Source organism: Larus michahellis, chromosome 3 (assembly GCF_964199755.1).
Source record: "Larus michahellis chromosome 3, bLarMic1.1, whole genome shotgun sequence".
NCBI lineage: Eukaryota > Metazoa > Chordata > Aves > Charadriiformes > Laridae > Larus > Larus michahellis.
In genome coordinates, this window is record NC_133898.1 from 125,055,524 (window position 1) to 125,081,779 (window position 26,256).

The 26,256-nt window shown below is 43.4% G+C and overlaps 1 protein-coding gene across 1 annotated transcript in view; it reads left to right on the top strand.

Annotated features, from left to right (window-relative positions):
- Positions 1-26,256, top strand: part of ADGRF5 (adhesion G protein-coupled receptor F5) — a 50,014-nt gene that overhangs the window by 21,703 nt on the left and 2,055 nt on the right. The window contains exons 4-21 of the mRNA XM_074582014.1: positions 1,549-1,609; positions 2,792-2,962; positions 4,288-4,533; positions 7,065-7,192; positions 7,662-7,720; positions 8,426-8,568; positions 9,362-9,562; positions 10,857-11,093; positions 12,446-12,610; positions 12,746-12,964; positions 13,221-13,439; positions 14,661-14,813; positions 16,114-16,310; positions 18,049-18,225; positions 19,642-21,012; positions 21,952-21,993; positions 22,092-22,151; positions 26,041-26,125. Of these exons, the coding sequence (XP_074438115.1) occupies positions 1,549-1,609; positions 2,792-2,962; positions 4,288-4,533; positions 7,065-7,192; positions 7,662-7,720; positions 8,426-8,568; positions 9,362-9,562; positions 10,857-11,093; positions 12,446-12,610; positions 12,746-12,964; positions 13,221-13,439; positions 14,661-14,813; positions 16,114-16,310; positions 18,049-18,225; positions 19,642-21,012; positions 21,952-21,993; positions 22,092-22,151; positions 26,041-26,125 (3,934 nt within the window). The remainder of the gene's footprint in view (positions 1-1,548; positions 1,610-2,791; positions 2,963-4,287; positions 4,534-7,064; positions 7,193-7,661; positions 7,721-8,425; positions 8,569-9,361; positions 9,563-10,856; positions 11,094-12,445; positions 12,611-12,745; positions 12,965-13,220; positions 13,440-14,660; positions 14,814-16,113; positions 16,311-18,048; positions 18,226-19,641; positions 21,013-21,951; positions 21,994-22,091; positions 22,152-26,040; positions 26,126-26,256) is intronic.

A 26,256-nucleotide genomic window follows, 5' to 3' on the forward strand; every position in this document is an offset into this window, starting at 1 on the left:
AAGAAAGGGATTGACCAAATGGAGGTTAATGTAGTCTGGTAAAGAAAGCTAGTCTACAAATCTACCAGCTCTTGGTCTACCACAATTATTATTAGACCAGAAAATACTTCTTTTGTCATCTACACTGTGAACCCTACCAAGCCAAAACAGATTCCAACATCTATATTCAGCCCCTAACACCACAGGGGGCCTTAGTTCTGATGGACTGACCAGAACACAATGGGCTTTTTTGAGCAGGTTGAAAACAGGCAAGGAGAGGTGAAGAGCAGGAACTCCTTAAGCTGTTTCTGCCCCTGTCTTGGCAAACCAAGATATAGCTGGTTCCAGCAGCCCCATTTCTCCTTTGGCATATGTCTAATAGTGATCAAGTACCTTGTTTGCTCTTCCAAACTGTCTCCAGCGCAGCACTTTTAAACATCTTCATGAAAAGAGTAACACTTTATTTTTTAGCACCATTCATTCCATGGTTGATCCTGCGAAGGAGTCATCACTTAATGGTGTGAAATATGTGAAGTATTTAATGATGTAGCAATACCCGTAGTTGTTTGGGAGAATGATTAAGAAAGAAAACCAATGAGACCAAACCTGGGGGAAGAAGTGGATCATAGTGGGCTTTCTGTAACTAACTAACTAAAAGCTAACTTTTTCACCTCTGAGGTGAAAGGTCCTACCACAGCAGTGCAAAAATGCCAATGCACCTCGGGATCTTCACTGCCAGCGCAGCTGCGATACGAAGCCCAGCTCTAATCACACGCCAGATGGTTCCTTTATGTAAAGAGATGACTTAAGAGTTGCCAAGCTATTCACCCTTTCTGTAAATAAAGATTTCAGTAGGACTCAAGAAACTGGCAAAGCTGCAAATTTCCTGCCTACGTCTTTGCTTGTTCTTTAGCCTTTCTTGCTAACTGTGGTGCCAATGTATTTTTAGGGCATGATTAAAAAAATAAGATGGCCTGCATCACACTTGGCTGCACCCTGCCTGAACCCAGTCATACTGAAATCGTGCCACCACTGCCCCGGTCAAATACGTGCTACTGGTGGCCCACAAAATAGCTGACCTGACACCTGAGCTGGAGCCAAGACATTTCAATCCCTTTTCTACTCCTACTCAGGGTGGCTTTGCTGGAAGCTCAGAGCAAAAAGGAAAGCAAAGGGTAATATAAGCCCACTTTCTGGATTCAAAGGCTGAGTGGCCAGGTCCCCCAAACAGTTTCCAAAGCTGGCCCAGGACTGAGAGCACTGCATCAGCCCCATAGCCAGTTTGCAGCTCAGATGAAGAATTTCTGCTAAGCTGAGACAATTGCCTTGCAGAGATATGCAGAGAGAGACACCTGCAAACTCAGTACATCCCTCCATTTCCCTGCTTGGAAGATATAAATATTCTGTTTAAAGAAGAAAAAGGACGTGAGGAAGGGCAAAGATCGGTGGCGGGGAAAAAAATTATCTGTGTCGGTATTTTCTTCGCTAATTCTTTCATGCCAACAACAGCAGCTAAAGATTCACTTTTTTTTTTTTTTTCACAGTACTTCATTCTTTTTTTTTCCACAGTTTGACAGTCCGCTAGGAGAGGAAAGCTTCCAGTCAGAGATGCAAAGGCAGAAGCGAAACAGTACGTACACAAACATATGGTAACAGAGCATGTTTCTTGTAAGCCAAGGGTGAAATCACTATTGGGGACAGCATCTCTTGAGGTACTGAACTGTGATCATCAAGGGGCAGTAGCTGTTGTGGTTTAACCCCAGACAGCAGCTAAACACCTCCCAGCCACTTGCTCGCCCTCCCCCAGTGGGATAGGGGACAGAATCAGAAGGGTAAAAGTGAGAAAACTCGTGCGTTGTGATAAAGACAGTTTAATTGGTAAAGCAAAACAAGGAATTCATTCACTGCTTCTGATCATCAGGCAGGTGCTCATCCACCTCCAGGACAGCAGGGCTCCATCACGTGTAACAGTGGCTTGGGAACACAAATGCTCTAACTCCAAATGTCCTCCCCTTCCTTCTTCTTCTCCCAGCTTTTACTGCTGAGCGTGATGTCATATGGGGTGGACGTCACGCTCCAGGTCATATGGTGTGTGACATCATATTGGTCAGCTGGGATCAGCTCTCCCGGCTGTGTCCCCTTCTATCTTCTTGTGCAGCCCCAGCCTACTCACTGGGAGAACAGAGCAGGACAAAGAGGAAGCCTTCATGCTGTGTAAGCACCGCTCAGCAGCAACTAAAATGTTGTGTTATCAACACTGTTTTCATCACAAATCTAAAACACAGCCCCTACAAACTACTGTGAAGAAATTTAACTCTACCCCAGCCAAAACCAGCACAGTATTACAGGCACAAAGAAAAGAGGGGGAAATATTTGTCCGGTCAGAGTGTGACGTACATGAGTACAGCTTCTATGCAAGATGAAATACACGGTGTAGAAAAAAAACGCGAGCCTCTTAGCGGGACAGGGGTCACAAGATAATCCTGTATGACTTCAGTCTCTGGTCGATAACCCGTCCACTTGCTGAGTCAAAGGAGAGAAAGGATGAGACAGCTTTTCTCTGTATATAGTATGCTATTTACATCAGCTTCCTATTGCTCTGAGACGAAAGAAATCTGGCTTTTGTCAGACAAGTAGCGGATAGAACACGTGCAGAATGTCTGCTGAGTAGGAATCAAGAAGATTTCCTAAGCAGAAAGCCACACTAAGCTACAATTAAATATCAACAGAGCCCAAATGCTGAAATGGAAGCCCTCCATTTATGACTGATCCTCACACACAGCTTTGTATTCTCACGCTATTTCTCTTTCAGTGATTATTTTTGACCTTACCCCTGTGGAGTACACCGTTGACATTGAAGTAAGCCTTATGGATTCATCTTCTCTGGAGCCTGTCAAAGACTGTTTAAAAAACCTTAGTCTTTCAGTTTCAACAAATATTTCAAATGTAGAAATGAAAGTTTCAAACATCAGTGTTACAACAGGTGGGTTGGTTACTTATTTTCATATTCTGGGTGATGTGCTTTCTTGACGGTATTTGATCTCTTCCAGTTTTACCATCCATCACGCTTAAAAATCAGCAAAACTGAACTGCCTGTGCTGCCTGCTGAAAGACCCGACAAGACCGAAGCTGTAGCACGCAACAGCATGTTTTGTTATCTGCATCCCACGGCTCCTCTTTATGTAATGTTGGCAGTAGGAACAAGCCCTGAACGCTTTTCTTTTCCTAAGGAAGGGACAAAGCCAGAGGAAGCCTGAGCCAAAGGATTTTGCTCCAGTTTTACTAACAAGCAGTCTGAGTTACTTTCAAGTTTCAGGAAGCTGTGACAGCGGTTATCAGACTGTTTACTTCCCTCCACTTGGATTTGGAACGTAAACCGCTGTAAGAGGCTGTACTCCGACCCTGACAGAGACAGCCTGCGTGAGATGCCGTCTTTTCCTGGTATAACTCACGAAATGTATTCTTGCAGGGCAAGATGTCAGACAGGTTGTGACAACCTGAGTTGTGGTTGTGCAACATCACATCCAAGTAACTAAGACAGCGGAGGATATAGAAACACACCAAGCATTTACAACAGTAGAGGAGGAGATTTGGTGCCTTCTTATCGCTGGTCCATAAAGCGGTGAAAGGAAATGTTCATCAGTTCTCAAAACAACATGCAAATGGATCTTTTAAAGGCCTTCAGGGTCACATGCAATGTGTGAAAATCACTTTGTTAATATCTTACGTTGCCAATGGTACGTTAAAAGCAGAAAAACTTACAGTGAAGAGTTTTGGGGTGTTTTTTATTAGAGAGAACGCACGCCTTGAAAGCACTGTGTGATAATGTCACCTTCTTTCATGCAGCACCTGTCCGGGTACAGTCAGAATGACACAGCACCTCACTATCCACTGAGACTTTGAATGGCCATTACATGCTCTTACAATCTTTAAAAGCCTACACTTTTGCTTTCGGCCTAGGCAATATAGAAATATCCAGTCTCAAAACCGTCACAGGACCCTGGCCAATATGCCAGGTAAAGTTTTAGGATCAGGCTTCACATCTCCGTTCAATTATTTAAAAGTAATTGATCAGACTTATCCTAGTACCAGTCTGGTTCCCATTTCTGCTTAGTTATTTATAATTAGTATAGTAATATTTGGAAGGCATCAGATCATCACATTCGCATCATCCAAGTGAACTCAGAAGAAGAGCAACATTTAGTTGAGATCACTGGCATAAAGATACAGCAGGGTAAATATATATCACGCAATATGTTATGCCCCGTTTGCCATTCTCATCGTATTTCTCTGTCTGTCTGACACTAGTCTGTCTGCCCAGTGGTGAGAACAGCAGCTGTTGTTCTTGTGAAAGTGGATATGCCTGGCCAAGAGCGGTGTGCGGTGACTTGATAACCTGCCCTTCTGCCAGCCTAGCACCCAACCTGACCTGCCCTTCTGCCAGCCTAGCACCCAACCTGACCTGCCCTTCTGCCAGCCTAGCATCCAACCTGACCTGCAGCTACATGAGGGACATGCCTCTCAACGGGACTTACTGCAAGCCTCAGACTGCCGGTAAGGAGAAACAGCGCTGAACCTCATCATTGTACAACTCATATACTGGTTAGAAGACAGAACAGTGTTAAAGGTGTGATAAAGCAACACATCAGGATTGAGCTGGCTACCACATTGCCTATGAATGTGGAAAGTCTGTAGAGATGGTCTAGAGCTCCTCTCTTTGTGATGTGGGTCCACCTTGACCCAAGTACTTGCAGATATTTAGTGCCATGCTGGAGCCCCAGCTTCTGGGGGCACTGATATGCCTCTTTGGGACTTTCAGCTTTCGCTAAGCAAAGAAAGTTTCATCTCGTCAGATTTTCAGCAGAGGAACTTACAGATGTGATCAAAGTATGCCATAGTGCTCAAGAGAAGAGAAGGAACAAAAAACACCAGCATGTATCTTTTATTTGGTTGTATTTCACGACTCTTGTGACAAGGTGCCCGTGACTTTTTAGGAATCTGACTGATGACTGGACATTTAGGCTTGGCAGCAGTGGGGTGGAACACCACCTATTGTTTCTGCATTCCGAGACAAACCCCCACGAGGCTCTGCCTCTTGTGATGGAGCAGCAGGTAGAGACCCCCAGAGGCAGCTCTAGGGCTGGAAGTCCAGTGCTGTCAGCATGCCTGTTCTAATCAACGCTGCTTAGAGGCAATGCTTTTATCACAGGGCAGCCCCATACCATCGTTGCTATACTATTGCAGGACTAGAGCTAGTATCACTTCCGTGTGGAAGTCCCCCACTTCTTAGAAGTCCAGGGCACTGGGTACAATGCTCCTCCACTGCATGGTATGGACGTTTCCTTAAATGAACCCATCTTGGAAATTTCCTGTATCTCTCTAAGCATTTTATATCCTTCTGTGGCCATTGATAGGTCTTCATCCAGAATATTACCCTCCCAAAGTCATTGAGGATTTTTCCATTCTTTTCAGTAAAATATAGGTGGAGATTCATCCCGTGTAACTTTCACTATGTAAAAGTTAAGAATCTGATCTAAGTTATTCATCCAAACTCTCTATAACTGGAGCAATGTAGCAATTTAACCATTGTAGGGAAGCTGTCTATCACCTTCTGAATGTATCACCTTTTGAAGGTGTCTACAGCTTTGTATCAACTGGAGAGGGAGTCTAGATGTCTAGCAGACGCCAGGCAACTAAATTAGTTACAGAAAATTAGGGGAATCCCAGCTTTCCTACTATACAGATGAATCTTGGCAAGTTGTAAGATTTTGATTTAGGATGAGGACGGCTTCACCAAGGGCAAATTGTGCCGCACTAGTCTAGTGGTCCTATGGGATGGAGTGACTGCATTAGTAGACAAGGGAAGAGCTACAGTTGTCCTCTACCTAGACTTCTGTAAGGCCTTTGACATGATCCCCCACAACATTCTTGCTGCTAAATTGGAGAGATACAGGTTTGACAGATGGACTGTTAGACAGATAACGAACTGGTTGAATGACCACATCCAAAGAGTTATAGTCAATGTCTCAAAGTCCAAGTGGAAACCCATAACAAGTGGTGTCCTTAAGGATCTGTACTATTTAATATCTTCATCAATAACATAGACAGTGGGATTGAGTGAATCCTCAGCAAGTTTGCAGATGACACCAGGCTGAATGGTGTACTTGATTGACTAGAGGGAAGGGTTGTCATCCAGAGGAACTCTGACCACTCGAGGAGTGGGCCTGGGTGAACCTCATGAAGTTCAATGAGGCCAAGTGCAAGGTCCTACACCTGGGTCAGGGCAATCTCCGCTATCAACACAGGCTGGAGGATGAAGAGATTGAGAGCAGCCCTGTTGAGAACAACTTGGAGATACTGGTGGATGAAAACTGGACCCGAGCCGACAATGTGCGCTTGCAGCCCAGACAGCCAGTCTCCTCCTGGGCTGCATCAAAAGCAGAGTGGCCAGCAGGGCGAGGGAGGGGATTCTGCCCCTCTACTCCACTCTGGTGAGACCCCACCTGCAAAGCTGCATCCAGCTCTGGGGCCCCCAACATAAGCAGGACATGGAAATGTTGGAGTGGGTCCAGCGGAGGGCCATGAAGATGATCAGAGGGCTGGAGCACCTCTGCTATGAGGACAGGATGAGAGAGTTGGGGTTGTTCAGCCTGGAGAAGAGAAAGCTCTGGGGAAACCTTATTGCAACCTTTCAGTACTTAAAGGGGGCTTGTAAGAAAGATGGAGAAAGACTCTATTACCAGAGCCTGTAGTGACAGGACAAGGCCAATAGCTTTAAACTGAATGGGGTTAGATTTAGATTGGACATAAAGAAGAAATTCTTTACTATGAGGGTGGTGAGACACTGGAACAGATTGCCCAGAGAAGATTGCCAGAGAAGCCCCACCATTGGAAGTGCTCAAGGTCAGTTTGGATGTTCCTGCTCACGGCAGGTGGGCTGGACTAGAAGACCTTTGAAGATGCCTTCCAACCCAACCACTACACGATTGTAAGATTCTATGATTAAGTTAGAAAGAGCTAAGAAATCACTTTGTAAGCATTGCTTTTGATTATTTTTACATTTATTTTTATGTTTTTCCTTACAGAATCATGTGGTATGGGAGAGCCCATTGTAATGGAAATGTCAGTCAGACTCGACAAAGAGTTTTGTGGTGATCTCAGCAATTCTTCTTCTGATTTATACAAAAAATACAAATATGACCTTGAGACAGCGGTAATGACTTCATTTTTCCATCTCTGAAGATAGAAAGCCCTCTAAGAAAGATCACATTTAACCTAAGTGTCGGGGAAATAGGGTGCACTGTCACTGTCTCTGTTGGGGAGCTGCAAAGCATGCAGCAGTGGTAGCCACGAAGTGGCTGATCTCCGTTGAAAGGCAATGACAATATTCCCATTCATTTTAATATGCTGGCCAAGAGGGAAGTATTTAGGAACCTTTTGCATCAAAAGTATGAAAGAAAAAAATCACATTATTGGTCCCAGCTTAAATCCACATGAGCACACATAGAATGAAGCAATCAACACAAATTTATCCCGTGACAGTGGGGAGAGCACGAGTCCTGGTCTATCAGCTATGCCACATGCCCTTACTCATATCAGCGTTGAATTGACAGTTTCCTATTCTAAGCACGCTAGAGTAATATACAGAGGTCTTATGTCATGTAATATGTTTTTGTTTACAGTTTAACGCTAGCTACAGATGTTTACCAGGCTTCGTATCAGCAACAGTAACTGGTTTCATGTAAGTAAACAAATTCATTTTTTCCTGGAAGACACCAATCTTTTTGTCCAGTCTCAAGGAGACATGGGTCAGCAAAGACTACATTCTACTAGAATGTAGACAGAGTGGTCTACTAGACTACTCTGGCTAGAGCCCATGCCCAGTATATACAAACTGAGTAACAGTATAATAGCTGCAAAGGGAAGCGAAGCTATTAACAGGGAAATAGGATTGCGGGTAAAGTTCACTACTGTGCAAAAGTCCAAGAAACATAATCATTCTCCATCTGGATCTGAGCCTTTTGTGGGAAAGACTGAATTGCACCCAAAAGGGGAAAAGGATGCGATTAAACCTAACATCATCTCCCAGGTCATCAGGAAGACTAATTAGTACATTGACTCTGGATATAACATTGGGTCTGGATAAAAGAGATATAAAGTCCACACATATTTAAATGCAGCTGTATTTTAGGTTTTCTAAGGGAATTTTACTAGAAATAGACAGCAGATGAAGGAGATGTCACATAAAGGTGTTCTTACTTTGGGAAGAGCTATAGCACAACCTGCTTGTTTACCAGAGCAAGTCTTGAGTCACAACAGGAGCCTTCACAGGTGAGCCCTGTGAAGCCTTCCTAGCCATGCAAGATGGGTCACCACAACATAGAAACCCCTCTAGTTTTCAAGGATATTTAATTCTGGTGCTTCTCTCGTTCTTGTATCTGTTTAGGCCTGGAAGTGTTTTTGTGAACTACGAAGTAAAAGCGGGAGCAGCAAGCTTCAAACAGATAGCAAGTGCCAACAGAATTTTACCACAATTTCTAGATCCATTCTACCAGCTAAACCAAGATACCATCACAAGAAAAATAACTAGTAAGATTAAAGCTCTCTCAGTATTTTCCTTCGTCTTTTACTTTAGTATTTCTAGCCTGAACCATGTAGCTGCCTTGTACTGTTGATTATTTGACACTGGACCTTCAAAAAACATTTCTTTCTCTGGCTGTTTCGTTCCACCCTGTGCCACCAAAGCTGAGAACTTACATGAGATGGCCAGGCATGCAGTACCTCCCATGGAAAAACCAAATCCTTACAGATACTCCACTGAACCCTGAGACAGTCACCCCACGGGAGAGAGATTGAACACCCTTGAGTTCACCTCCAGAACTGAGGCAGCTCTTAGCATATCAGGCTGCTGGCTCTTCCCACTTCTTCAAACAAAAAAATAAACCTCTTGCGGTTTACATGAAAACAGGTTCCCTCTGGCTTCCTTGGCACATTTTCCATGCTGCTGCTGGAGAGTGTGTTAAAATTCTCTTGCCTGATGAAGTGTCCCAGAGGTGCCGTGCTCTGAGCGCGCTGAGTGCTGGACTCTCTGTCTCAGAGGATTACTTTAATCCGGTTGCTTCTCCTCCCAGTTTACCTCCTTAGAAAGTAGTGGTGGTGTTAATAATTCTGTCTCTCTTCATAAAATCTTCAGGGATCTTTGGCGGACAAAGATAGTAGAATAATACATTGCGGGAAAATCACATAGCTTTATCAGAGCCCTGCAACTAATGCTGCCTGCATATTAATTGTGAAGCACCTAGGATTCCCATGAGATGAAAGACACCACGTAGATCTGAGTGGAAATTACAATAATGCAGAATGTTCCTCTTTGTCTTCCCAGATCAGACAAACTTCACTGTGATTCCTGAAGACATTTTTGAAGGAGATACAGTAAGACTGATTTGTGAGATAAATTCAACATCTGAGAATGTGACCTGGTATCATCACGATCAGATTATCTCAACCAGCCCCCCAAACTCAACGGACAGGGGAACCTCAAGGTCGATTCTTGAAATTGCCAACATTACAATGAATAATATTGGTATGTTATTCTATCGTTAAAACAGCAGACATAAATCTCTAACGTGTCTACTGTGGCTAGTTCTATAAAAAGCAAAGAGGAATGCAGTGACTGCATTTTCCTAGAGTAAATGTGAAAAAAGCACTGTCTCTCATAATTTTCCTGTTGTTTTTTTTTTTTTCCTTTTCTTTAATGAACTACATACTGACTAGCATTGCCAGTAGGATGGGAACAGACTGAAGTGACTATACAGGCCTCGGTATTCTCAGTGCCAGGTTTCACTGCCATATCACAGCAGACAGCGGTGACTACATGGCTGTGAGGCCTTCCCACCCTTCTGGTGTGGTAACTTGAGGCTGTGGTTGAATTGGCCCTTGATGGTCCTTTGCCCCCTTTGCAAACATAACCTAGCTAATCAGAGCTCGGAGTTACAGTTTTTCAAGTGTTCATATTTAGAGTTTTTAAGAGGTAAATTGGTGGCATTTTGCTGGGAGGAGTTATCAGGGAAGTTATCATGTACTAGCAGAGCTCCCACTCAGTTCCTCTCTTGGGACCATGAATTTTACATTCAACTTCAAAAAGGGTAGCCAGTGACCAGGTATTTGGGCATGTTTATGGATGGTAGGAGTCTTGGCTCCAAACTTCTTCGGGCTAAGAATGCCCTGAACCTTGGTGTCTCCACTCCTGTGAAAGTGGCCTACTCGCTTGCTATCCCAATGGGGAAGGGCAACCCACGTACCTGAAGTACGAGGCAAGTTTGGAGCTCTGATTACCAATTTCAGAAGGAAGCCTGGCTGCACCCAGGAGACGAGTGCCTGAGAAAGCAGCTGATAAATACTCCGCTGTCTTTGTCAACACCTTCTGAGCAGTGTAGGCGCCTGCATTCAGAGTGCCAGCTCTTGTGGAGTCCACCATGGGCCCCTCTCTCTCACCCGTTCTGTGTAGGAACCTTTTGCACAGTCAGTCTACATTCTTACCATGACATATTGCTGCCACGTGGGCTATGGGCAATATACAAATCCCCAAAATACACACTCAGCCAGATTTTAAGTATCTCGGTCCCCGAGTGCTGTCTTCACAAGTACCCATCAACACTGAAGCTGCTTAATCTGGATATGTTTGGCACCAGCAGTCTGCAGAGAGCATACTGCGTCTGACCTGGGGGTATGTTTTGATTAGAAAGTAGCAAAGCCACTGCAGAGCAGGGAGATGTGAAAACCAGGTGTGGAAGTAGCTCCCAGCTCCTATCTCCAAATGTAGAGGGAAAAACAGCAGAACGTGTTCTTGATGTTAAGATGCTGCCTATGCTTTACAGGTTCCTACAGCTGCGATTTCACAAACAGAAATCATCAGTTTCACACACTGTTATACCATGACACGAAAACAATAACAATCTCTCAGCTAAACATCACTCGAAACGTAAACAACATCACTGTTGTATGCAACCGTCCTGAAATGCAGAATAACAGTTCTCTGCTGTCCTGCTGTATTGACAAACACTTGCCATCACTTACTGGTGACTGGAAAGTAAACGGAGAAATCAATATTACAGGTAAGATTAACAAAAATTGTTTTTCACCTGCTAAGTCGGTTTGTTCTTCAAAGATCTCCTAGTTGGACACCCCAGAGGCCAAGTCCTAGGACGAACACAGGATGTGCTCTAAAGGGGGTGTGTGGGAAGGACGTTCATCCGAACAGTGTGGTACAGACTCCATGTGTCTTGTACAGGTGCCAGTGGGATTCTGGCCATCTCCATTCACTGTGCAGACATTGGTGTTTAAAACTGTGCCATCCTGGATAGAAACAGCTGCCTGGACCAGCATCATACCATTTGTTTTCCAAAAAGCTTATTTCTGCGTTTCCTAGTCTTGCGAGCAAGGATGAGTGTATCAGTCTCTACTGCTATCTCCAGGATCCTCCTTGGGGTATGAAAAGCTTCTGTGTGCCACATACCAAGATTTGGCAACTGAGAGACGCAGGTGGTACGCTTTAAAACAGCTAAATAGCGACTGCACAGCTTCCCTCTTCACCTGTAGTTGTGATACGTCACACGCCAGTTGAGTCAGTGGCATCCCACAAGGCTTTACTTATAATGTGAATATAGCGTTAATAAAGCGCCAAGTAAATGTGTTGCAGAGTTACAAAATAACATCGACAGAAACGCTCATAAATGTCTACGAACCATAGTCATAAACAGCCTATTGCCCTCTTAATATTTTATAGGTATGGATGAACTATTTACTGTTAACCGTTTGTTAAAAACAAAATTTATCAGAAAGCTGGGCAGGAAAATGAGAGAAAAGCTTCAATCCTGTAATGAGCTGTTTTGGCCTCGATTCCCTGTGGCCAGCCTTCCCCCCAGGAACTCTGCTCTCATGCCAAATGCACGTCCAGCTGCAGCATGGGGCAGCTTCAGTGGGATTTTCCCCTTATAGCTAACCCAGCACTCTTCAGATTTGAAGTTGAATGACTGTCAAGTACCTCCAAGTGTTTATTTCAAAATAAGATTACCCTGAAATCCGTAGTATTTGCTCCTGTTTTACTTATCTTATTCATCCTAAATATTCCAGATAATGAGGTTAGACTGAACCAGAATATTCTTCATTTTGGCTTATCGTGAGGTATCCAGGCAATGTTGCTACTCTCAGTTAGACTGGTTTTGGCAGTAGGTGCCCAGCAATGCGCTGAGAGCCATCTTCAGGCCTTCGGAAGACCAACTGTGAGTGTTGCCAGACTAAAAGACATGAATGAACTTTAGCAATGATGAGTTAAAAATGCCATCCTGTCAAAGGTTACATCCAAACCCACAAGGTTTTCCTTAGCTGGAGTGATTCCTCCTGAGTTCCAGAGCCCTGGTATTTTTGGACACCTGTAGCCCTTCAAGGAATGCTTATTTCTCTCTAGGACAATCCATTTCCAGTGGAAATTGCACTGAATACAAGCTCAACATCAGGGAATCACTGTGCCCACCGGAGAAGTCAGATACAGTGACGACATATACGTGCGAGCTGCAGACTGGACACGGTGCCAGGAGCAGTCAGAACATCAGCGTGAGGTACCTCCGGGCAGGTGAGACTCGGGTAGCACCAAACAGACCATCAGCTCGTCAATGCCTAGGTGGCCTCTGTGGTACATGTCATTTGCAAGCAAATGATTATAACAAGTGACTCTCGATAATATGACATTTATCTTGTGTTGTCTTAGCCAATGTAACAATATCTTCGAGCGTAAAATCATCAGTTTCCGAGGGATATGAATTCAATGTAATGTGTGAAAGTGATATGAGCAATTATGAAGATATCAGTTGGAAAATCCAGTCTGGAAACGAGATAAAAAGAGTCGACTGTGACAAGTACATCACAAATAACAGACCTGCAGGCACATCTCTGCTCAAAGTGGATGCTGCCACACAGGGCTGGAACGGTGAGTCAACCTGGTTTGTATTGGCTATAAAAGCAATGAAATCCCCGTACCAGATCATTACAGCATCCCTAGCCCTGCAAATCACCGTGAAGCCTGGCCACAGTAAATAAAGAATTAAAATTATGACTGCTGGAGGGCAGCAAGACGTGATGCTGCCAGCAACACTGTACTTGCTCAGTATTGGGGCTCATGACCATGCAAAAGCCGAGGGGCACTTCTGTCGACTGAGACGTAGTTTCTGTGTCGCTTCTTTCAGGCACCTACATCTGCACATTCTCCCAGAAGTACTGGAACAGTTCTGCCAATATGACAATCGAGGTTATTTCCCTGCCTCTGAAGCAGGACATCCTGAGAGACCCCATTGAAGCATATATACAGTGCAAAGTGCAGCAAGCCCTTCAGTGCTGCATAAGTACTGACACTGTGGAAGACTACACTGTTAAATTCGTGGTTCAACAAACTGAATTTGACACTGGTAAGGAACAATAAACCTGCATAGTTGCACTGTGTCACAAAACCAGAGGGTTTCTTTTTCGTTTTCAGTTAGGTCCGTGTAACCAATTCATACTTACTACTATTATGACAACCCACAAGTACTCCTGAGAGTGTGAGAAAAGGGAAATGGGCTTTTTTTAGGATGGTTTCCATGCCTGGGGAGCATGGCTGAGATTAATAGAAGAGCAACTGAAGCCCCTGCTGTAGAGATAAACACATAATAGGTAAATTCAATGTTTGGTTTGCCTTGCCAGGCAGTGAGAAGTGAGCATCCTCATCGCTGTTCAGATTACAAATTGATGAACTCCATTTATTTGTTTTTATCTTCCACTCTACCACTTTTTTGAACTGAGTATCAAGGCAACGTTACTTAAGCAGATGTTGTACTAATTCATGAAAAATGTAGAGTGACACATTAAGAACGCAATTCAAAGAACTATTCTATTTTCTTCAAGGATACAGGTAGCATATCTTTAACAGCACAAAAGTCCAAGCTTCTATGTCTTCAGATTTAGGACAGTTCTGCAGCTTCCATGGCATCTTTTTATAGACCAGAAGTTTTCAGGTGGGTTACAAAACAGTTAATTTGAAAAAAAAAAAGAAAAAAACAATGAAAAACCACCTAAACTACCTCACAAAACATCCCGGAGTGCCAAAACAACAAGGCTGAAGTGTAAAGCAGGTGGAGACTGAGGGGTCCTTCGGTTGCTCAGAAAAATGCCAAGATCTTCTTGGAAAAGATTGCAGTCAGGAGCCCTCAGGCACAGGCACGCTGAAGGCAACGGGAGTGGGGTACTGATCCTGATTGGTACAATCTACAAATTCAAAAGAACCATATAAGCACAGCAAAAGAGTATCCTACCCTAAATGAAATGCATTTGGCACAAGCAGAACCAAGAAAAGTCTTCTCCAAAATGGTTTCTAAAGCAAATTTTGGTTCCTGTGCAGTAAAAGAGGATTTGGACAGGATTTGTTCATATACCAGTGATTGAAAAGGTACTGATCATGCAGCAGCTGCCAGAAGGTTTATTAAGTGGTGAGTAAGAGACAGAGATCAGTATATAGAATGGAAATTTTTCCACAAAGGAAGGGTTTTTTTTCTCTAGGACCCGCAGAAAAGAAAGTTTTGCAGAAGCTTTCTGCTGTCTGCTCACCGATTGACCCCAAACCTGTCTTAACCTACCTTAATCCTTCCATACAGTGAAAAAGGAAAAAGGAAACTCGACTTGTTACATGTACCATTACACAGAAGCAGAAGGCAGCACAGACAAAACTCTCACAGCGTATTGCAAGTTTATTAACCGCATTGGACAGGAAGTCAACAGTGAAAATATAACACTGCACGTGATATGTGGTAAGAAAAAGGTTACTATTTAAAGCTGTTAAATAGGAAATCTCAGTACCTTTGTTAAATCAGAAGCCACAAATTTATCACTGGTGACAGCTAACAGGAGCAGGTTTTGTTAGCCATGAATTTTTGTCTTCTTTTTGACAGGAAATTTTTAAATACAGAGGAAAATATCAATTTTGCTGAAATTAAAATAAAAAAAATAAATTCACTGTATTTGACAGTGGCCTCGGTATGTTCCCAAGCAGTTCTAGTTCAGTCATCTTCTGTCCCTACTTCTTTCTGGTGCAGTCTGCCCTAACCAGCTTTGTCGCCTGTGTTGAAGGGTGGTCATGCATCTCCCAGCTTGCACCAACAATTTAGCAAGGATAAAAGATTGGGGTGCTTCGGGAAGGAGTCATCTAGCTTGGGAAGTCAGCCTGCGGGGCAGCATATCCACTTTAAACACAAGAATGCCAACCTCCATGAGGTGCTGCAGAGACTTGGGCAGACCCAGCTTCCAGTCAGCTCTGCAGGAGATGTTGGGTAATTAGAATTCAACAATTCTAGAATTCAACAATTAGAATTCAAGAATTCAACAATCAACAATTCAGGCAATTGTTAAATCCAATTTTGATGTTTAGTTTTGACCAGAGTTTGGATATTTCAGCTTCTTATTCTAAATTGGAAAGAAATAAATGTTGGACATCCACATAATGCAGAAATGTTGGGTTTTTCCACAGTAGTGGTTCCTACTGTTGAATCACTATATCTGGCCAGATTTCACTCTCTTAGGCAATAAAAATGCAGACAGTTTATTTACTTTAATCAGCAGGTACTTACTGATATGACTAACCCAATTAAAACCAATTAGCAAGAATAATCAGTTCATCAAAAAGGTGCCGGGGCCTCACTACCAATGTCTTAATGAATTTCCTATTAGTGCTACAGCAGCACTGAGTCCCTTAGCAGAATAAACTTTGTGTGAATTACTGTTCACATCATGGTCAATACAATCCCACTCCACCCCTACCTAACCTTATAATCTAGCAGACATATCCCACAACTTTGTGTATAGGTTTGTTGATTTGATTCAATATTCAAAACCAAGGGGCTTTATTCAATTTACTTTCTAATTTCATGATTCCAAAAAATTGGGAATGCAAGACATATACACCCTAAAAGGTCATAATTAATGAAGAGAGCAAGCTGAAATTCTAACTAATTTAAAGACCTCTGAACTTTGGGAGATCACAGGTTTGATGGGGGTAAGTTATTCATCTCCCTGCTTCTTAGTTTTCTACCTCTATGCTTTTTCTCCATACAGGTACCAAAATTTCCTGCTCAGGCAGCATTGGGATTGGAAGAGAAGGGGACACATCAGTAAAGCCATGCTATGACTCAAATAGCCCAAATGGTTTTACCCAAGGCAATATAACTTACAAGTGCTCCCACAAATCATGGGAGCTTCAAAGAAATAACTGCCTGTCTGTGCCAATAAGTGAGCTGCTGAGTGATGCTGAGGTAACATTTATGAGTTTTCTAGAGGTTGGGGGTGGAGGTAGTAGGAGAGAGCAACAATTTTTGTTGAACGGTTTTTTGCTTAACATAACCTAAAATATAGGAAGCATTCAAAAATCAAAGATTTAATTAAAACTGTCTTTTAAAAGATATCAAGAATGATTGGCTATATCTACACAAGTCAGCAAAAGAGGCTAGGTCCCCTTCTCTGGCTCAGAGGGCACGTGATACTGCGTGGCTAACATCCACACACATGAACGTTCTCTCCCCCAGACAAGGTGGCCTTATTTGTAGTGTCCAGCAGGAGCAATGGCTGTCCTGGGGTGTTCCCTGAACCATGCCTGGGCATCGCCTCGGTGAACGCTAGTTAGCACTAGCCCAAACCATGCTACAGAGTACACCAATGATGCAGTAGGGACAGCTCTGGGCCACTGCCCAACCTCAGACCCAGGCCCTGTTCAGTGTGCCCCGTTCCACCACTCCAGTTCACAGATAGGTGCCAGGCCTCAGTTTTTAGCCTAGGTCTCCTATCATAGTGCTCTTCCCTTCTACAAACCGTCCAGAGTCACCCTTCTCTCAGTGAGGTTAGATGAGAGCAATTATCTTTCTTCCATCATATACTTATTACATTTATTTTAGTAAATTAGGCACAGCAAGGTCCCAGGCAGAGGTACAGCTACTTAATTATGCATTTTCTTAACTTGCCAGATTTTTCCCTACTATGGTTTGGGCCCAGGCCAACTATTTTCTCCAAAAAAATTTCCAGGAGCAGTCTGCGAGTTAGCACAGAGAGACCACACTCAACAAGCAGTTGGGATATCATGTTTGGTATCCTGTCGGGACAATCCTCATTATCAATACAGGCTGGGGGATGACATGATAGAGAGCAGCCCTGAGGAAAAGGACTGGGGGGTACTCATGGATGAAAAGCTGATCATGAGCCAACAATGTGCGCTTGCAGCCCAGAAGGCCAATTGTGTCCTGGGGTGCATCAAAAGAAGCGTGGCCAGCAGATCCAGAGAGGTGATTCTGCCCCTCTACTCTGCTCTGGTGAGACCCCACCGGGAGTCCTGTGTCCAGCTCTGGAGCCCTCAGCACAAGAAGGACATGGACCTGTTGGAGCCAGTCCAGCGGAGGGCCACGAAGATGATCCAAGGGCTGGAGCACCTCTCCTTTGAAGACAGGCTGAGAGAGTTGGGGTTGTTCAGCCTGGAGAAGAGAAGGCTCCGGGGAGACCTTATAGCGGCCTTCCAGTACCTGAAGGGGGCCTACAGGAAAGCTGGGGAGGGGCTGTTTGCAAGGGCATGTAGTGATAGGACGAGGGGCAATGGCTTTAAACTAGAGCAGGGTGGGTTTAGATGAGACATGAGGAAGAAGTTCTTTACACTGAGGGTGGTGAGACACTGGCCCAGGTTGCCCAGAGAGGTGGTGGAGGCCCCATCCCTGGAGACATTCAAGGCCAGGCTGGATGAGGCTCTGAGCAACCTGATCTAGTTGAAGATGTCCCTGCTGACTGCAGTGGGGTTGGACTAGATGACCTTTAAAGGTGTCTTCCAACCCAACACATTCTATGATTGTATGATTCTCTGATTCTGGAGGGTCAGAGAGTTGAACACTACCAGCATGTCTAGAATGACCCTGGCTCTCTTTATTTTACTAGTATAGGGGTAGCCATTTTGAAGGAGGATCAAGTTCCAGGCAAATTGCACACAATGTAATGTATTGTTATTTTCTGTTCCAGTCCTTGGTCAACAGTCCGGACAGAAAACAAAAGCTACCTGGATACCTTGAAGAGCTTAGGAGTACGACCAAAAAGGAGGAAAACACATTGAACCATCCTGCAAACCTAGGCGCAGTCGTTCACATCATCAGTATGATCTCCTCTATCCCAGTAAATGCAGAGAACGACACTATTCATGTAAGGTTTTATTTTAAGTCTTACCTATACTTATTAAGCCCTTTGTCCCCCTTTGTCACAGAGGATGACATTCTCCCTGAAAAAAATTAACAGGGTCAGAAGCAGAAAAGTATTAAGGGAATGAGATGAAATGACTGCAAAGATGAAATGACTGCAATGATACAGAAGAGTTTATAAAAAGCCAAAATGATGAAGACAAGGAGCTTATGCATGAAAGACAGACTGCTGTATGCTTAGCAACTAGATCTTCTGGGGAACCATAAATGTCTCTAGCATTCTAAGTTAGAGGAAAGGACAAGGAACAATGGCTGAAAAATTAGACACGTGGCCACGATGTGCGTTCACAGCCTAGAAAGCCAGTCATATCCTGGGCTGCATCAAAAGCAGAGTTGCCATCAGGGTGAGGGAGGTGATTCTCCCCCTCTACTCCAGACTGATGAGACCCCACCTGCAGTGCTGCATCCAGCTCTGGAGTCCCCAGCACAAGGAAGCAGGTATTCAGGAGGGCCACAACAATGATCAGAGGGTGGAGCACCTCTGCTATGAGGACAGGCTAAGAGAGTCGGGGTTGCTCAGCCTGGAGAAGAGAAAGCTCTGGGGAGACCTTATTGCAGCCTTTCAATACTTAAAGGGAACTTATAAGAAAGGCAGAGAAAGACTTTTTTACCAGAGCCTGTAGTGACAGGACAAGGGGCAACAGTTTTAAACTGAATGAGGGTAGATGTAGATTGAGCATAAAGAAATTCTTTACTGTGAGGGTGGTGAGACACTGGAACAGATTGCCCAGAGAAGTTGTGATTGCCCCATCATTGGAAGTGTTCAAGGTCGGGTTGGATGTCCCTGCCCTTGAAAGAGGGGTTGGACTAGATGACCTTTAAAGGTCAAAACCATTCTGTGATTCTGTGACTCTATGAGTAGGAGCAGAAATAGAAAATAAGGGACAAAATATGGATCAGGATCAAGCAAGGAAAACTAATTAGATGTTAACAACAAATGAATGGCAAAAAATATCTTAGAAATACTTGGAAACTTTGATTGTGTGGTGCAGAGGAAAAACACTGCTCTGAGCAGAAAAGTGCAGAGACTTGATGTTTTGTATCCGGAGAACACTGCGTGAGAGAGAGTGAGAAATCAAAGATAGCACAAAGGCTGAAAAAGAAGGGAAAGAAGGCTGGAGAAGAAAAAAAGTACTAAGTAATATGTAAAAAAAGTCACACAGCTCCACTTTTGGAAACCTTAATTTGAAAATAGAGTATGCAGAGGGTTAACAACTGAAGGTTTCACATGGATTGAGCAAAATAAGAAAATGCTGGGCTTTTTCAAAAGGCAATTCTGGGATCATGCAGAAATTACCATCAGAAGGAAAGGTAATTTTTATGGGACTTCAGTAACAGCATTATTCTGTTGTTATTCCAGAATTTCCTTTCCACTGTGGACTTTATTGTTGCTGATTCCACACATAAAGCTTGGGAAGACCTGAATAAAGGGGAGGAACCCAAAAGTTCTTCATTGCTGAATTCAATAGAAAATTTTTCCCAGAACCTCCAACCAGTTAATAATAACATCCCTCACGTCTCTGTAAAAACCCTTCAGCTACAAGGTATAGTTGTCACAGAAAAAAGTACAGATTATAATAAGACCTTCCGCAGTACAGAAAACCTCACAGTTAATGTGTTCATTGGTCAAACTGACGTTCAGACTCTAAACAAAACCTCAGCCATTGTCAGTGTGATGTACTCAAATCTTGGACCTATTTTGCCCCGGAATAAGACCCAATGTGTGAACGGCTTACTGATAACAACAACTGTGGGCAGCAACAAAATCCAGAAGTTTGATATTAATATGACCTTTGCAAAGAAAAAGACATCTCTAAAGACACGCCAGTGTGTCTTTTGGAACTTCACACTCAACGAACAAAGAGGGGGCTGGGATACTCAGGGTTGCACAGCCACATGGGAAGACGACAATTATGTCAATTGCTCCTGCAATCACCTGACATCATTCTCCATTCTAATGTCAGCTGATACAACCCCCCCGGGTAACATTGAAAAACATATTACCTACATTGGCCTGGCCATTTCAGTCTTGAGTTTGGTGACCTGCATTATAATTGAATCCTTAGTCTGGAAATACGTGACAAACAACACAACCTCCTACATGCGCCATGTCTGTATACTCAACATAGCTACATCACTCCTGATTGCTGACGTTTGGTTCATTGTCACTGCCTCCATCAATGACCAAAAACAATCGACGAGCACAGGTATCTGTGTTGTGGCCACCTTCTTCATCCATTTATTCTACCTGTGTGCCTTTTTCTGGATGCTCAGCCTGGGCCTCATTCTTTTCTACAGACTGGTCTTCATCTTGCATAACACAAGCAAGACCACTCAGAAAGCAGTGGCATTCTGTCTGGGATACGGGTGCCCCTTTGTCATTGCAGTCATCACCATTGCTGTCACACTGCCAAGGAACAATTACACCAGAAAGGATGTCTGCTGGCTCAACTGGGAGGACAGCAAAGCTCTCTTGGCCTTCGTCATACCTGCCCTGATCATTGTGGTCATGAATTTGTTCATCACTGCAGTTGTTATAATAAAAATACTAAGACCAACTATTGGGGATAGGTCAAACAGGCAGGAGAAGAAGTCTTTGTTTCACATTGGCAAAAGTATGGCCATCTTGACACCACTGCTAGGCCTCACCTGGGGATTTGGCCTTGCCACCATCATCAAAAACAGCCATCGAGCTTTCCACATCCTCTTTGCTCTGCTCAATTCTTTGCAGGTGAGTTACACATATGTATAGTTTTGTTTTCTCTATGACCATTTAACACGTAGGGACATTCTTGCAGTGCTGTGCTTGGAGGGGGAATAAAAACAGTTTGGGAAAGCTCTAGGTTGCCTTACACATCCTTACTCCCAAAAGGCTCTTTGGAAAACCATTCCAGGAATTCAGTGGTATTTCATGTTCTCAGCTGCCTTAACAGATGTGCCTTATAGATAAAGCTGACATAAAGATAACATCCAACTTGGCCAGTAGATTTGGGAAGAACTTCATTCTGGAAGACCAGGAAAATAGCCCTACTATGTTCAGGTGGGAAAGCTTTAGCATGTCTGGTCTCATTTACAGTGCATCATGTTATGCTCTTGTGGGTTCAAGTAATGGAGGAGTATGAGCAACAGGAAAGTCATCAAGAACAGCTAAGTAGTACTAATAATAAAGAGAAGAACTAAGCAAAATACACATAATTGAAAGTTTTCAGTTAGTATGACACTTACAACAACATATTTAGGTGGCCAGTAGGATCCCAATACAATGGGATTTCTTAAGGACACAAGTTACATATACTCTGTCTCTTAAGAATGGCCTCAAAATTGTATACTCCAGATCAAGCTCTCTTGCCTTTTATATTGTGAGCCTCCTAGCTTACCAGGGGGTATAAGCAGGGCACGTCTTCCATACACAAAGGTCCCTTGTTCCAAATATGTTTAGTGCTAGCAAACTACCTCTGTCACTTTTGTAGACTAGATATGCACACAGTTTTAAGAGACCAGGCCTGGAGAACTCATCAGCAGTCCATTAAGTAAGACACAGTTAGAAAATGGCCTCTATCAAAGAGTTCAGAGTTTAAATAGTCAACAGGGACAATGTGTGAGATAACTATGAGGTACTACAATTAAAAGGTTGGTGTCATCAACCTGCATGTAATTATCTGTCTCCTAGGGATTATTCATTTTGGTGTTTGGGACTCTCTGGGACAAGAAGGTAAGAATTCTAACTATTTCTTATATCATGTGAAAAAACTGTTGGAATTTGAACATAATAGCTGTATTTACTGATTGATTATTTTTTTTAACAAATAGATACAAGAAGCCCTGCTGAAGAGGAATTCAATGTCCAAATGGAGTTCACAGCAAACAAAGGTTAGAACCTTGACCTAAGAATGTATCTCAGAGTTACTTGGAGGAGTCTAACATTCTCCAAGCGTCTTTTAAGTCAAGTGCACTTTATATTCTGAATTATCTATTAGAACTAGTCAGAGAAAGAGAAGACACTAGCAACATAAATATGAATATACCCCCTTTTTCAAAGTTCATTATTTCACCTATAATTGGTAAAAAATGAGAAGGAGCTTGGTGGACACTTGCTGTAAATTCAACAAGAAATAAACCACAAAAAGTAACTGAAACTTTAAGCTAGAAAACAGAAAATTTCAGCGGCACCATTATTCATTCACAATCTAAGAGAAATGCAAAGGGAACTTTCTAGGGGAAGATGCCCATCAGCTGTGAGCAGGAAAGGATGGAGATGTCACAACTTGAACTCCTGAGACAAGGAGACAGTTTAGTCTGCTCTTTATGCTGGGAACAGAAAATGGGAGGAAGTATGAAAATTTTGTCAAAATCGTGTCTATATGCAGCAAAGACTCAGATTTCAATGACAAAAGATAGAACATAAATGAATGTGGTTCTGGAACCGAGTGGCCTGGACACATTCCTAGAAGAGGAGAGACTTGGTTCCCATACCCAGCAAATTCCTGCACTTAACCTGAAATATTCAGTGCCTGAAAAAAATGAAATAACGTTGCAAACAGGGACTGAATTCTTAAGGAAGATCCTGGAAAGATTCTCTTTCTTCTGTAGAGACTTTCTCTGGCTCAGTGACTCTTGCACTCATCTCTGCCTTGAAGCACAGCTTGAACGAGCATCTGGAAATGCCTCTGCTCAGGATAAGGATTCGCATTAAAGGGGAAACCAGTTCCACGACCATCTTTAGAAGAAATACACCATCCAGTTTGATACTTAAGGACCAAACCTGGCCCCGATGAGTGGCAGATTCAAAGCAAGCAAAGGAGACATAGACGTCCTTCCTCCTGGCCATTGTGGATGTTTGATGTTTTCCTGTATGTTCTTACAGTTTACTTGATTTTGTGTAAGCTTAATAGGCTGCTAAGGGATGTTAAACACCAGGGTCTTGCCTCTGCCTCCAGAAGTCCTTCTACCCCTGACAGACAGAGATGGAAAGAACATTCTGAAGATGTGCTGCTACAAACTCACTTTGCTTTAGTAAAACTCTTCCCTGGAGCCTCTGCTATAGCCCACGTTGGACAAGAGGCAACTGGGCTAGAGGATCCTTGCATCCAATGAAGTGCAAACCTGCTTATAGCGTTAAGCAACCACCACCCACTAGAAAGGTTGGGGAACGGTCTCTCAGTGTGAACAAAGGAGGAAAAACACACAATTAACTGCTTTTACAATGAGGCTTGACAAACGCCTTAAGGCAGAAGTTAGGAGGCCAACCACACAGGGCGGTCATAGGCTCAGTGACCCAAGATGTGTCTTACAGCCCTAGGAGAAGGCCAAGAGCTGAGGCTGTGGCCTAATATTCACCTCACAAAGAACTCTGCTGGTTGAAGACACGTTGCAGCTACAGAGTTGTTTGTTATCCTCTTCCCGCCGATGACAAAAGTGTGTTCATCTCTACAGGAATAAGATACCTCTATCTGGAATGGCTGCATGAGGATGAATAACTCTGTGTATCCTAACAAATAAATGCTTGTTTCCACTTGCACTTCTGCATTTATAAACCCTCTAAACCCTCACCAAAGATGCCATGCCAGGATGGGTAAGGGATTGATGGCATCATAATCTAACGACGGTCACTTGGGGTAGAAAAAGAAAATCATCATATATGCTAGCATCATTCTTATATGACAACAGAGCTTAGTCTTATATTGGTGTCTGAACAGGGTTTGTTCAGAAAAGCCTGTGGAGGTATTGCCAAAGAACTGGGAAGCAGACTTAACAACCAGCATAATTAAGACGGATGGGTACATAGCCTCAAAGGAATTAAGGAGTCCATTAAGGCTGGACTGTCAGCTCAGAGGAGCAGCATTGGCTCAAATCACTCCAACTTCTACAAGAATCACAGAATTGCTGAATTTGGAAAGTACCTGAAGAGATGACTGGGTTCATACCACCCTCCCACTCAGAGCATGGTCAGCTCCAAGGATGGAGACTCCACAATCTCTTTATGCAGCCTTTTCCTGTGTTTGACCACCCTCACAGTGAAAAAGTTGCTTTTTAAGTAGGATTTCCTGTGTTTCTATTTGTTCCCACCACCTCTTGTCCTTTTGCTGGGCACAAATGAGAAAAGTCTGGCTCTGTCTTTACTCCTTTCCAGTCAGGAGGCCCTCAGCTTGTCCCGGTGCATGGGATTGTTCCTCCCCAGGGACAGGAGAACTTTGCATTTCCCTTTGCTGAACATAAGGTTTCTGCCATCCCCTTTCTCCAGCCTGTTGAGGTCCTTCTGAATGACAGCAGACTCATCTGATCGATCAGCCGCTCCTTCCAGTTTTGCATGACTTTGCACCATCTGCAGACTTGGTAAGGGTGCACTTTTCCCATCATCTGTATCATTAATGAAGATGTTAAACGAGTACTGGACCCAGTAGTGACCTCCAAGCACGTCCCCTCCAGCAACATGCTGAAGGCCCTGGAGGAGGCAGCCTCTCATTAGCCGGGCAGAGCAGATCTCTAAGTTTTAAGTGCTCCAACCAACTGCCACATTCAGATCTTGTGTCAGGATAAGACAGGAAAGATACAGTTTCTGCCTCGCTTTTCTTCATTTAGGATCCCCAGAATCATCCACCTGGATTTTTTTAACTGGTATGCCAAGTATTCCGTCTTTTTCTGCAGGACGATGACTCCTGGAAATCCAGGTCTGGGAACATTTCCTAACACACTTTAGGATCCATTTATCCATTCCTTCTTTTGGGCTTGAAAATGACTTCTGCTCAGTGTGGTGCTATTCTGACTGTGAGAAAAATTCTGTTTTCCGAGGAAACTGGAAGGAAGGCAGGAATAACTGATACAACTGTCATTAAGCATGTCAGTTTCTTCATTCCCTCCTGTACTGACACATCCAGCAGAATAAAGTAGAGACAACAAGTTGTTAAGTCTTGGACCCCGATTCTGAATTCTTTTTCAGACAGAATCTCCTGGGTCAGACGCTTCCAACTGTGGAAGCTGCTCCAGTCAGTGGGAACCGGCATATTTCCTTGGAAGTTCTGCTGATAAGGAATAAATAAAACAAGATAAAAGTCTTTGATCAAATTTTTTAGATGCGATTCATTTACCTTCTTCCTCTACCACCTTATGGTATCAGTGACAATGCACAAAACTGCCTAATTTCCCCCACGTGGTATAACCTAATGAACAGAGAGGGACTGAACAGAAAAAGCTGTATTTTCCATGCTTTTTTTTAATACATCTTTTGGAGGAATCCCATTAAACTCTCAAACCACTCCAGAACTAAAAAAGAAACTTCATTTCACCAGCAAAGGTTTTCTTGACCATCCAGACTGCGGAGAGTTGTGTTCCAATGCCCTCTAGTGTGTCAAATTAGATTTGCGTCTGATTGTCTCAGGCTATTGGCCTTCAACGACCATCCCCAAGCATATGAATCTTAGATTTCTGGCTACCTTAATGGATAGACTCCTTCAGATAAGAAACCAGAACTCTTTACTGTCTAATATGACAGACTCGGGAGCCTAAGCCATGTTCTCTGGCCAACAGTTAGAGACAGGCTGTTTGCATCCTATAGTATCTTTTAAAGATTATCATCTCCTTCATCGCCATCACAAACACGCAAAAGGGTGAATTTGATGCCCCGCAAACATCTAACTTGTCCCTCTGGGGATTGCCTGCTTGTACTACTGAACAAAATTTTATTGTAACCCTTTTTTCCCCCCTCAGTGTGGCTACAAAGGAAGTTCTGACCTTTAAAAAAAAGCAATTTTCTCTTTTACAGTCATCGTCCCTGATCCTGGTGACACCCATGCTTGCTATGAGCTATCCATTTTCAAGAACCTTTAACAACTTATGCGGGAAAACAGGTATGTGACAATAGATCTCTCCTACTCAAGCACAAACAAGGTTTTGCCTGCGTGGTCTCTCTCAGGGTCAGTCTATCCTGGTATCTATCAATCTGTTTGTCCATCCATCCATCCACAGATGGCATTTCATC